General features: G+C 43.1%; 1 protein-coding gene across 3 annotated transcripts in view; it reads right to left on the bottom strand.

Annotated features, from left to right (window-relative positions):
- The window catches only part of WDR64 (WD repeat domain 64), a 139,513-nt gene that overhangs the window by 47,952 nt on the left and 78,860 nt on the right, over positions 1–12,701 (bottom strand). For all 3 annotated transcript variants that reach the window (XM_047703881.1, XM_047703882.1, XM_047703884.1), the window contains 4 exons: positions 9,547–9,673; positions 6,414–6,562; positions 4,127–4,250; positions 1,611–1,786 (listed from right to left, as the gene is read on the bottom strand). In XM_047703881.1, the coding sequence (XP_047559837.1) occupies positions 1,611–1,786; positions 4,127–4,250; positions 6,414–6,562; positions 9,547–9,673 (576 nt within the window). The remainder of the gene's footprint in view (positions 1–1,610; positions 1,787–4,126; positions 4,251–6,413; positions 6,563–9,546; positions 9,674–12,701) is intronic.

Here is a 12,701-nt window from a genome sequence, read left to right as displayed (position 1 = left end):
CCGAAGGCAGAGGCTTTAACCCACTGAGCCACCCAGGCGCCTCAAACCATATCTTATTTTTAATAGGCAAATAATAACAATAAATAATAATAAGACATTAACCATAAATGATAAGTAAGTGTGCATTTAACATTATGCTTATTGTAAAGCTCTTTTCTCTAACATTAATAAAAATTCCCTAAAACTTTCCAAACACTGGGGCGCCTGGGTGACTCAGTTGGTTAAGCGTCTGCCTTTGGCTCAGGTCATGATCTCGGAGTCCTGGGATCGAGCCCCGCATCGGGTTCCCTGCTCAGGTGGGAACCTGTTTCTCCCTCCCTCTCTGTGCTCTCTCACCCGCTTGCTTGCTCTCAAATAAATAAATAAAATCTTAAAAAAGAAAGCAACAAAAACCCTTCCCAAACATTTACTATTGTATATTTTATAAAAGGTTTCCAGTATTGCTTCATTCTCTCAATCCTCAATCTCTGCATGCTCAGGCAGAGCAAGAAGATAAGTACATGTAAGAGAGATTTTCAATCTTCATCAAGCTCCGTCTATGGATTTCGGAGACTTGGAGAAGCAGAATAATCAAAGTGACAAATTCTGCAGTAAAACCAAAACCAATTCTGATGTGGGAACAGCACCAGGCTGTTTTCTGCAGTCTTTAAAAAAAGGAGTGTTTGTAATAGACATGGTCTCTTCGGAAAAGCAAACTGATGGTCAGTTGCACTCCCTTGAAGAAGGGAGGTCAATCCATTGTTGTGTTATAGAGTTTTACTGAGAAATTCCTTTCTCTGGTGCTGTTCGGATGGCTCAGACAACACGGGAAGCATATATTGAATCAGGGATGTTTTTCACTCCTTTTTTCCAGCAGTAGCGCCATCAGTCACCTTAATCAATGCTGAAATTTCATGATTGCTAACCTAATTTAAGATTTTCTTTTTTTCTGTTCTCCGCTTTCAGAAGGAGAATAATAAAGTCAATGAGTCCTTGAGCTCCAGGCAGAGAGAGATCCACTCGGTAGCCAGGATAAATGATCCGGCCTTCATCTTAAATATGAAGTAGGCATTAGCATTCTCCGGTGGTAACAGACTCACAGAAAAAAATAAATGAGCCTACCTCAATCCTCCCGAAATGGCCCTGAGCAAATTGCATCATTAACCTTAAAGTAAACAAAGCAATTTTGGTGACAAACTGAAAAATTGACTTGAGCGTCCCTGAATGCATGATGGGTTCTAAGGACAGAGAGAAATCCCTGCCCCCTTGCACAGAGCCTGCTGGCGGGCAGCTCTGCTGGTGAATTCTCCCTAGATGAGGTTAGAAGCCATGTCAGAGGCAAAAGCCGTGGGTAAGTTTCACCTTTCTGATACCTGCTGCAGAGGTTCCGACACTTCAGCACACACTGGGCTGCCCCTGAGATGCTGGCTCTGAGCTGCTAGTCTTTTTTCGCTCTTGGCTTGGACCCGAGCAAGGATGCTCTTAACTAAGAGCCTCCTAGAAAGACTGCAGGAGACCTGCTATTCTCAGCTGACTGGCAGGAGGAGAGTGAGATGGGACTCCTCCCAAAACTGCACTGATTTTCACAGGAAGAGTGCGTCGAGTGCTAACACAAAGCTGGCACAGCTCACCTGGACCATTTTAATCTTCCCATTGCGCTCCAAGGTGAGGATCAAATACTGGTGTTTCTCCTGGGCCTTCAGGAAAATCAGGCGCTGTAGGCAGTGCTCTTCCTCCTTCCAGTCCTTCCCCTCCGGCAACACTTTCATCTCCTGCCCGCTGCCGAAGTCCCAGATTTTAATCGTTCCTGAGCACACAGGAAAAAGACTATGTAGATACAAATAATGTGGAGAAAGCTTGCTTTTTTATCTCAGACAAAATCGATCTAATGGAAAGAGTTCTGCCAACAATTTATCGTATATTGATTTCCTACTCAGAGTGACCGGTGAGTCTCAGCATTGCTGTGCACAAACTACATTTCTGTATCCCTTCATTTGTCACGGGCTGATAAGAATGAACAGGACAGCAATGTCTTGAAATTTGTGAGTTTTCTCGACACACTCAGACTCTATCGCTGAAGTGCCTCTTTTCTGTCCTTGTCTCCCAGACCCTTCAGTTTGCTGAACACTCCCCACTATCTTTCCATTTGTCTAATATCGAGCCATGATGGTCATTCATAGTGAAAGCGCAATCCAGTGACATCACTTTTCCTAAGGTGCTGACAGTTTTGATGACTGTTGTTCTTATTGGGTGATAAAACTTCTAAGAGAATTCTAGCAGGTAGGAATCTATCAAGCTTTGAGTTGTTTTATCGGTTACATGGGAAGAAAATGCAACACGGGTGTTGAGTTTCTTCTTACATGTGAAATCCTACTTTCTTGGCACTTAACATGGGTCATTCGATTTCGGGGAGCTTGATGAAGAGGCCAGGAGGTGTGATAAATGGCGTGGTTATTGAATGGCTATTTCTAGACCGTGTAGGAAGTCTCTTCACATGGGCTTTTCCAGGGGTCACCTCAGGTTTAGAATCTAGGAGACTGCCCCTTACAGGACTTTCTTCCCTTTGCTTGACCCTAATCCCAACCCCTACCCCCATGCCTTATCCCCAGCTCTACTCCTGCTGGACACCCACAATGTTCTCACTATGTTGCTTTTATTTCCTTCTGCCAGGTTCTCTCTATCAGCAACACTCACAATTCCTACCATTTGTTTGTTCCCAACATCATTAAACACTGACTAAATTCTCCCTATATCCTCAGCACTCCATGAGGAGCTACAAATGCCAAATGAGCGGGCGTGGTTCCTGCCCTCAAGCACTTTATGGTCTGGAGGAACATAGTCATACAAACAATGGAACGAAGGAATGCGCTCATTTAGTCCCAGATATGTGGACCACAGGGTCACAGCATGGATTTCTCACTGCCTCAGGACTTTGGCAGTTAAATTTAATGGGGCAGAGGGCAGGGAGAAGTATTGCTTAGCTTAGGTGGAGGGTGGGAGGTGGAGAGGAATTAGGGGCACTGCCAGCTTGTGAGCAGAGCTGATCTGAGAGCCAGAGAATCCTACTTTCCAGGCTGCTCTAGGATGTCACAGCATCTTTGTCAATGACCTCTGAGGAGAACAAACTGGGCATGTTTGAAGAGATTCTAGACCCTAGCACTAACAATGAACTAGGACTTTCTTGCCTGCAAACAGGACTATCTTTGTCATCTGGATGAATCTGTAAGGCTTATGCCTGATAACAGTTGTGTGCTTTGCTCAGACTTTCTATTATAACTGATTTTCATATGTATGGTGAGCATGCTCATAGAGCAGTTAAGACTGCCTTCTGGAGAACTGTCCCGCACGCACAACAGTTGCGTTTACTCACACCTCATCAACTTAGCATTTGTGATTTCATTCCGTGTGTACTGTTATCTGTCACACTTGGAAAAATCAGACTTTCACATCAGGATGTTCACTCCTCCCACCCACTGGCTTCCAAGCAAGAATTTCTTAGTAAATACATCTCTAGAATAAATAAGCTATGAGGAGTGCACACAAGTGGGTCATATCGTCTAGGTAAAGCAGTTCTTTCGTGGGAGGTCAGAGCAAGGTGAGGTGAAAAGGGAGGCAGGCTGGAGTGCTTAGTTCTAGAAAGTTCTATGCAGTTCTCCATAGCTTGAGAAGCAGCAAGCGACGCAACACCAACACCACCGAGCCTGACATGCCCCCAAGTTGCTGAGACTCCTAAGTCCCATGTAGAAATCTGGGTTTGTATAACAAAGCTGGTTGGATTTTTGTCTGGTCCCCAAATCTACTAAATATAAACGTCCATCCCTTAGCTGACGGTCCCCAAAACTAAAAGGACAAAAGGCATCCGTGCCACACAATTCCTGCCAAGGATGGAATGAGATACGTGTGAAAGACTTCTGCGAACGTTAAAGCTATAATACAAATGCGACGTGAGGCATGGACCGCTGGGCCTTGAAGCCCATTACAGCAGAGTCTGCTGCTGTTCAGCCAGGCAGAGCCGTCTCTCTGGCATGCTGACATATGCCAGCCTGCTTTGTGTTCTCTCTGTCTCCAGCCCCCGCAGCAGATGAGCTCCGAGCACAAACTCTCGGGCACTAACGCAGGGAGGCCCGATTCGGGTTAGGGATCTGACCGTTGTATGCCCCTGTGGCAAACAGAAATCCAGTCTCATCAATCGCTGCTGAAGTCAGTTCAACACTGAAGCCATGAGGGTCTAAAATCTGGTATATTTGGAGGCCGGTCTCGAGTTCCCAAACCTGTAGCAAAGAACGACAACAAAAAATCAAGTCATCCAGATACCCTTCGGCTCTTACAAAAATTTTACAGTATTCACCACAGCCTCCAAATTGGTGCTGTGCTCTTCTAAAGTCTTTTCCAACATCCTGGCCTGAGTGTTGCTTTGCCCGAAGAAAGTTCTAACAGATGCAGTGCTGTTGAGTCGTTCCCGGGATGCCCGAGCGTGTCTGCTGCGTACCTAGGCGGTGGAGACAGACTGACTATTCCGGGCAGCCTTGGCCGGGGAGGAAGTCGCCAATTTTGCTGCTGTGAGCATGAAACAAGATTAGCAGCCGGATAGCAATGTGACCATTACAAGTACAGCCGACAAAAAAAAAAAAAAAAAAATAAAAAAAAAAATCAAACTGGATTTATTCCCTGTTGACACTCATCTGAATTAGCCAGGAGTCCCAGGACAAAATGAGAGAACCCTGAGGAAGGGGCTTATTGACCTTTTCAAGAAGTGTTCTGATGAGGAGCACAGGCCTCGTTCTTGGAGGGAGGGAGGGAGAGAGAGAGACTTCAGAGAAGGCTGTCTGTGTAATCAGGCTGGGTATAATCAGAAAATCCAGAAACATGTCAAGATACATCATTCTCTCTCTTTGGAAACACAGTCGAGGCTCTAGACTTTTAGCCTTTCGGTCTAAATCTCTCCTTCTTCATGGATCTGCTGTGCTCACATGTAAACCAGACTGTCAGTGAGTAATGAAACTGCACTGGCAGGACAGACGGTCACCCTCTGGGTCTGTGGAGCCGAGGCAGCATAAACAAAGGGCCAGAGATGAGAAGGCACATTGTCCCTCCAGGGAGCTGAAAAACAGCCATTGCAGCTGGAATCAGGGAGGGAGAGCAAGACCAGAGGGAACTTGTGGAGTCATCTGGAGGCCAACCAAGGGCCCCTGACTGACCTGATTGAGGCCAGTCTGACTCAAGAGCCCACGTTCTCAACCTCTGAGTGCCCCCAGTGCAGACAAGGTCCTTAAAGGAGAAGAGAAATGAATGACACTGCATGAATGGGTCTCAGAGGTCACCCATGATGTGGCCTGAAGTATGATCTCTCTTCAAGCAAGCAATCAGGTATGAAAACTCACCTAGATGTGAGTTTCCCGCTTCTCCCGACAGGGAAACCATGTCCCTGCTAGACGTCAGTATTTCATGAAAACGGAGTAGGTTTTATTCCGTAGGCTTATCAGAACTAGGTGACCGTTAACTGAACTCCCAGATTTTGGCCTGAGAAAATCTCCAGCAGATGAGCACAGAGGATCCGGGATTGAGAGGGGCCTTAAAGGGTCTCTAGAGGGTCTCTCTACCGCTCCAGATGTCTCCTTTCAGAGGGCATGCATGAAATAAAAGGATGGACCTTTGAAGCAAACACTGCCAGTCTTCACTGCTAGATGGCTTCAATGGTCGTAGTTACTGACGCACTTAGGATGGCTGCGTACCCAGGCCTCTGGGGAGCACGGTAGTGTCAGGTGGTGGAATGCACAGGAACAGACACAGGGAGCTACAACAGGCCAACCTGGGTACATACCCCAGCTATGATGCTTACTAGTTATACAATCGGGGGCGAGTTGCTTGATCTGCATGAGTCCCTGTTTCCTTATCTTTAAATGGGACCTTTATCTGTCCACATGGAACCAGTATGAAGATTAAATGAGATCATGGATTTAAGACACATGGCACATATCCTGCACCTATAGGGGTTATAGTAAACATTATAAATTTCTCTCCCTTCCTTCTTACCCTATCCTCTGCTCATAACTCAGATTTAAAAATCTATCAATCTATCTAATCTACCTATATCTATCTATCTAATCTATCCATCCACCATCCATCATCCATCCATCCATCCACCATCCATCATCCATCCTAGTACTCCTTCCTTGGTATATTTCCTTTAAAATTCCTATTCCAATAGTAAAAAACTAGCTTTATTTATTTCACTGAGGCTGCAGTTTAATAGCAAGCAGTCTGAGCTGGCTTAAAATACTTGTTTTTCATGTGTTCGTGAGTGTTTAAAAATAGATATACTGTTGATCTCATCACACAGGCCACTACATTTACTTAATCACACAAAGCCTTCCCTGTCAAAAGAGAACATTCTGCTTTGCCTTTTTCTTTCTGAAGAGCCAATATACACTCACCTTAATGATGGACTCAGAACAGACAGTAAGTACTTGGTGAAAATATCTGTTGTAAAGCATGACATTGATTTCTCGTTCATGAGTGTGAGGAATCTGTTTTGTATCTTGTACCATCCTGGTCAGAGGGTACATGTCCATAACACTAGATCCTGGAACAGAAAGAAGATTGTCACAAATACCCAACATTAGAAGTTTTGAAGCACAAAGGATTTTACCCAAACAGTCATGTTTGGAAACAACCCATCGGCGAGGTTAGGAATATCGATTCCTAGGATATCTAATGAGGTGAAGGTACGCTTATTTTTTCTAAAACATTTTTGACAAAAAAAGCAGATGTTATTCAGCAAGAGAAAAGCATTTGTTGAGGCTATCATTAATTTTCAAGTGCAGGCCACTGGATTTACCGATATCCTCTTTCCGGTGATCCCTATTTTCCTTTTTTTTTTTTTTTTTAGTCTATATTTTTCCTTCTTGAGAGTGCCTGCCGCATGCCTCTCCATCTGGTGTCCAGTAATCACGGTGATGGTCAGCTTTCTGTTGAAGGTAAGCTTCCTTCTAGTGATTGGAATTTATTGTTAGCCTTTCCCAACCAACAACTGATAAAGCACTCTGTAAACACAGTCTTATTAAATGTAATGAATGAGAACGGTTACAGGCCAGTGCTTGCAACATCAATATTAAATAAGATCAATTTCCAAATCAACGTGGGGAAGTTAGGTGGAGAGCAGATATACCTCATTTGCATTTTCCTAAGGGTGCTGGTTTGGTTTTACAGGGACACTACAAATGGCAAATGTGATTTAACTCTCAAAACCAACTATGTATTCTGTGTTGGTGTAATGTCTCGAAATGTAAGAAAGAATCCCAAAGCATTTTAAAGATCAGACAAAATGAAACTTCTCTGTTTTATTGTTGTGGAGATTAAATTATCAAAGGTCACTTTGTATTGGGTTTCTCACCATTTTCCAATCTTACCTGTAGGAAAAGGCGCCCCAGGAGTTAACGAAGCCCTTTCCTAAAGCTGCTTAAACTTTAAGATTAAAATCTGTTCGTGTGTAGAGAAGGGCTTAAAAAAGTTTTTTTGGTAATATTTCTCAGTTCAAATATTCTAATATGGAAATACAAGAGGAATATGGAAGCCAGATGACCAACACTCGGAGCTTCCTGGTAGAGCTTTTAACATTATATTGTGACTAGCTTTATTCAGAACCCACACCAATGAAGCTAGATCTGCTTATGAACTAGTGGTAATCCTCTGTGTTTTCAGCACTGCTGTGGAAACAATGCAGTTACAGAGAAAGAATGTGGTTTCAGAAGCCACATGATTTGGGATTGAATCCCAGCTCTACCTTTTAACCTGGTGGGTTTTTGTTGTTGTTTTATTTATTAGAAGGAGATCGAGCATGTGGCGGGGTGCAAGGGAAGGAGGGAGAGTGTAGGGAGAAAGAGAGAATCTCAAGTAGAGTTCGCACTGAGCATGGAACTCGACCTGGGACTTGACCTCACCACCCCGAGATCATGTCTTGAGACGACATCAGGAGTTGGATGCTTAACTGACTAAGCCACCCAGGTGCACCAGTCCTGGTGTTTTTCTACTGGTCAGCTGAACTGCTTAATATTCAGTGTCAGTTATAAACTAAGATAAGTAATAATTCCTACCTCCTGTGGGGGTTGTGCAGGTCAAATGAAACAAAGCACATGAAAGCACTTTGTAAAAGAACTTTCCAAAAGGACATTGTTGTAACAGAGGAATAATACAAACGACAGTGACAGTAACAACAGTATATGCTACAAAGCATTTCCAGAATGTGATGCTGTTGTCATCAGGGTTTAGATTACTATGGTGGCTTCTCTGGAATCAAAGCATGAAGTAAAGTCTGGGAGATAAGCTTCATGTAATTCTGATGTCAAGTTGATGGCAGCAGTCAATGTAAGTGACACACAGAGCTGTATGTTTTTATAAGCAAAGTACTAGCAAAATTACATAAAACCAGAAACCATCATGATTTCCTCCTCCTCCTTTTCCTTCTTCTTTTGTCTTGATACTTGAGTCCTTAGTTATTCTGGTGATAAATGGGTTGGAAATGCAGAGCCCACTAATCAAACATGCAAGTAAGGATACTAGGAGAAAATTTGCTTGCAGTTATTAGCATGTTATTTTTGGAAGAGCTAATACAGAAGAGGAGTGCTTACACCTAGAATTAAGTTCTGTTTTACAAGATGTAAAATTATCTATCAAGCATGAAGTGCTAGTTCACTCCCAATCCAGAAAAAAACCCAAACAAACCCAGAGTTAAAAATAATTATGTTCTCCACTAGCAGAGATAGCACCAACCATTTCAAATGCATGTCTCCTGCACGTCTCCTGCACGTCTCCCTGCCCTAATTAATCCCACAGGAACTCAGAACAGGTGGTCAGTGGGAAAATGCTTAGGAAATGCATTCTGGGCTGGTGTTCCAGAAGGAAGAAGTATTGGTAATAGCATTCATTTTTCTTCTAAGGCCTGAAGGCATGCATGTGAGCCGTGTTTAATGTAAATACCTAACAGAACATTTTGTGTCTTTAGGAAGCGTGTTTTTAAGAGGCAACAAATAAAGGAGGCAACAAATCTGTTGGCATCATGCTGTGGAACTGTCATTTGGGACTCTATTTTCTCTCCATTTTATGGTCTAGATGCAAAGGCAGGTGGGGACATCAGCACCTTCTAACTGTCTCAATACCAGAATGCATGGGGTCAAACTGCCCTGCTGAAGAAAGGGGGCATGGATGCTGGTGTAGTCCCTCAGAGACGGCTCATATTCCAGCTCCCAAGAGTCAAATGGAGCTGGCTTTGCCTTTTATGCAGCAACACATCACATCCCACTTCTTGCTTTGCCCAAGGCCATCTTCCGAGGCTCAAAAACTTAGAGCGCTGACCTAGTTTTCCAAGGAAGCGCAGGTGCACATTTTATCTACCCGGCCATAGAAAGACAGGAAGGAGTGGAACGGAATGAAATATCTACTGTGATGAATCACAGTTAACACATTCCCCTTCTGCTTCTATTTTTCTTCTAGTTAGTGCTCAAGTGTTAGTTAAAAAAACGCTTGAAGTCAAGATGGGAGTTTTGCCTGCTGTTAATTGGGTACACTCACCTGTAATAAGCATGCCATGATTGGAATCGTACACCATGGAATAAATCTGCATGTCTCCTGGTCCCCCGTGGCTGTCATGGAACACTTGTAATAGCGAAAGAGTCTGTACATCCCACACCCTGAAAACCTGGGAGAACAAAGAACATAGTTCACCACTTTCACACCGTATGTTCCCCACTCAAAGCATTTTAGGTGAAGGATTTCCAAAGCCTACAGTATGGGCTTAAAAACTTGCAGCAAACCCTATGACTCTGCAATTACACTACTGGGTGTTTACCCCAAAGATACAGAAGTAGTGAAAAGAAGGGCCATCTGTACCCCAATGTTCCTAGCAGCAATGGCCACAATAGCCAAACTGTGGAAAGAACTAAGATGCCCTTCAACAGACGAATGGATAAAGATGTGGTCCATATACACTATGGAGTATTATGCCTCCATCTGAAAGGATGAATACCCAACTTTTGTATCAACATGGACGGGACTGGTGGAGATGATGCTGAGTGAAAAAAGTCAAGCAGAGAAAGTCAATTATCATATGGTTTCACTTACTTGTGGAGCATAAGGAATAACACGGAGGACATTGGGAGATGGAGAGAAGTGAGTTGGGGGGAAATGGGAGGGGGGAGACGAACCATGAGAGACTGTGACTCTGAGAAACAAACTGATAGTTTTGGAGGGGAGGGAGGCTGGGGTTGGGTGAGCCTGGTAATGGGTATTAAGGAGGGCACGTATTGCATGGAGCACTGGGTGCGGTGCATAAACAAGGAATCTTGGAACACTGAAAAAAATAAAATTAAGATGTTAAAAAAAACTTGCAGCAAGTATGATTTATCTGATGAACACACCTTTGCTAAACTCCAATTTGGTTCTTGGTTCAATGATTGTTAATATCGAAGAAAAATAGAGCAGTGATTAAAAATTTGCTTAAAGGAACTGGATATTTTTTTATCTTACAGAGAAATCTGGTATTTATTATTCTTTAAGAATTTGGAGGATTGATCATGACTTAGAGTTCAAATGAAGCCACCCTTCTCTCTACACTAGAGATTGGAAATTAGAGAGAAGACATATTTTAAGTGGGGTTTCAAATTGCTCTATTACGACATAAGAAGATAGAACATTGGGGCGCCTGGGTGGCTTAGTTGGTTGAGCACTGAACTCTTGATTTTGGCTCAGATCATGATCTCAGGGTCCTGAGATCAAGCCCTGTGTCAGTCTCTGCACTCACACTGGAGCCTGCTTGAGATACTCTATCTCCCTCTTGTCTGTCCCTCCCTCCAATTGTGTTCTTTCCATAAATAAGTAAAATAAATAAATAAAATCTTTAAAAAAAAAAGATGGAACATCTTACTGAATGAGGTTTCTAAGAGCTTCCCCTTCCTCCTGCCCAGGGATTTAAGAAATTCAGAAAGTAGTTTTTAGGCACGGCTTAGATATAGTAAGAGTGCGGGGAAATAGATTATTTAAACTCTCCAATTACTTAAACAGAGCTTGGGTTATTAGACTAGAAAAAACAGTAAAATACAAATTCAGCAAAAGTAAGTCAAGTTGACCCTTGGTCACTTGAAATATCTGGTCCATCTTAGTCTTCTCCATTATTCTGTTTTTGTAAGCAAGTTGTAGCATGATTGAATTTCAGAAAGAAGCATGATTTGATCAAGGTGATGTTTTCTAGCATGCATCCTTAAATAATATTTTCATTTTATAATAGTCATCATTATCCCATTAAATTGGAATATTTGTTGAATAAATGAGTGGTCATTGTAGAACTAGATATAAAAGAGTAATTTTGTTAACAGGGAGATACTAACTTCTTTTTTGAGACCCTTGTAATCGAGTTAAATGAGTTCACACCCCACTGTTGCAAAGGCAGTTTGATTCTTTTGTGTAGACACATAAAGATGTCTAAGTCATGTGATTTAGGGAGTGCTGGTGAGGAGTTTGGCCTCAAATGCACATCCTTGGTGGGCCAGTACTCAGTACTCAGAACCTGTACAGTTGGGAGTTACCTCCTTTGTTCTAGTCAAATGCAAATTTGGGTTAGTAACTTTTGTACCATAGGGTAAGTAAGTATTACGAACTATTTATAATTTTAGGTTCTGAGTCCAGATGAGAGACAAATAGGAGAAGAACCTGAAAGTAGAATCGAGGAGTGCCAAAGAAATTTATCTCAACTCAAACTGTCTCTGATTGTATTGCTTTGGCTAATATGCATTCAGGGTTGGCAGGCATTTTGCTATATGCATATGCTCTGAATGGTGGTTGCTGGAAAGAACAAGGGACAGGGCAGAAGAGGGGTCAGCTCTAGCACATCACTTAGATTCCTGGAACCTCAGGTTTCTTATTTCTAGAGCAGACATACAACACCAGCACTCTGTTCTTCACTGAACTGACGGGAGCAGGTTTTAAAATCCGTAATGTTTTCTGTAGAGTAGTACTAATTTCTTTTTTCCTATTTCTCTCTTCTTCAGTGTTTGGTGCTTTAGGTGTTTTATGTGATTTTTAGGGGTGACTGATGGGCTAGCAGATCTGCCACACTTGTCCTCGGGTCCCACTTGTCACCTCTGTTACTAGTCATACCAATCTGCTCCCCATTTCCAAAACCCTTCTCATTCTGGTCTTGGGCATGCCACCTACCCTTCCTATCATCTACAACTGCCTTTCAACATCCCCCACTGTGTAGTGAACTGCTACCTTTCCTTGAATCTGTTATAAGGAGAACTAAGGAGTCACAGCTCAAAAAGTTTGTGCCTTGATGTGCCGTTTCTTCTCCAGACACAGAGAAATAGTAAAGAATATATAAAAAAGAGAAAGCAAAAAGAAACAGCAAGCCTTTAAAGTAAGACACATATCTCTATAAATAGATCCAAGCAAGAGAGATGCAGGAAATGAAGGAGGGGATGCCTCAGGGGGCTGTGTCCTGGAAGTGACCGGGCTGGGACAACAGAGAACAGTCCCAGGCAGAGGGGACCAGAGGCTCCCAGCACTCCATGGAAGAACATGGAGTAGCTCCCCAGTTCAGGGCAGCGAGACTGAGGAGTTAAGGCTTTACTTCCATCTGGAGCTACAGTGTTCAGAAAGCTGTGAGATCTGTTAGTGAGGAGGACACTGCCTTTGACCAGGAACTAAACCAAGACTACTTCTGACTCAGGAAC

This window comes from Lutra lutra, chromosome 15, assembly GCF_902655055.1.
Source record: "Lutra lutra chromosome 15, mLutLut1.2, whole genome shotgun sequence".
Lineage (NCBI taxonomy): Eukaryota > Metazoa > Chordata > Mammalia > Carnivora > Mustelidae > Lutra > Lutra lutra.
This window is presented reverse-complemented; position numbering and strand designations above follow the sequence as displayed.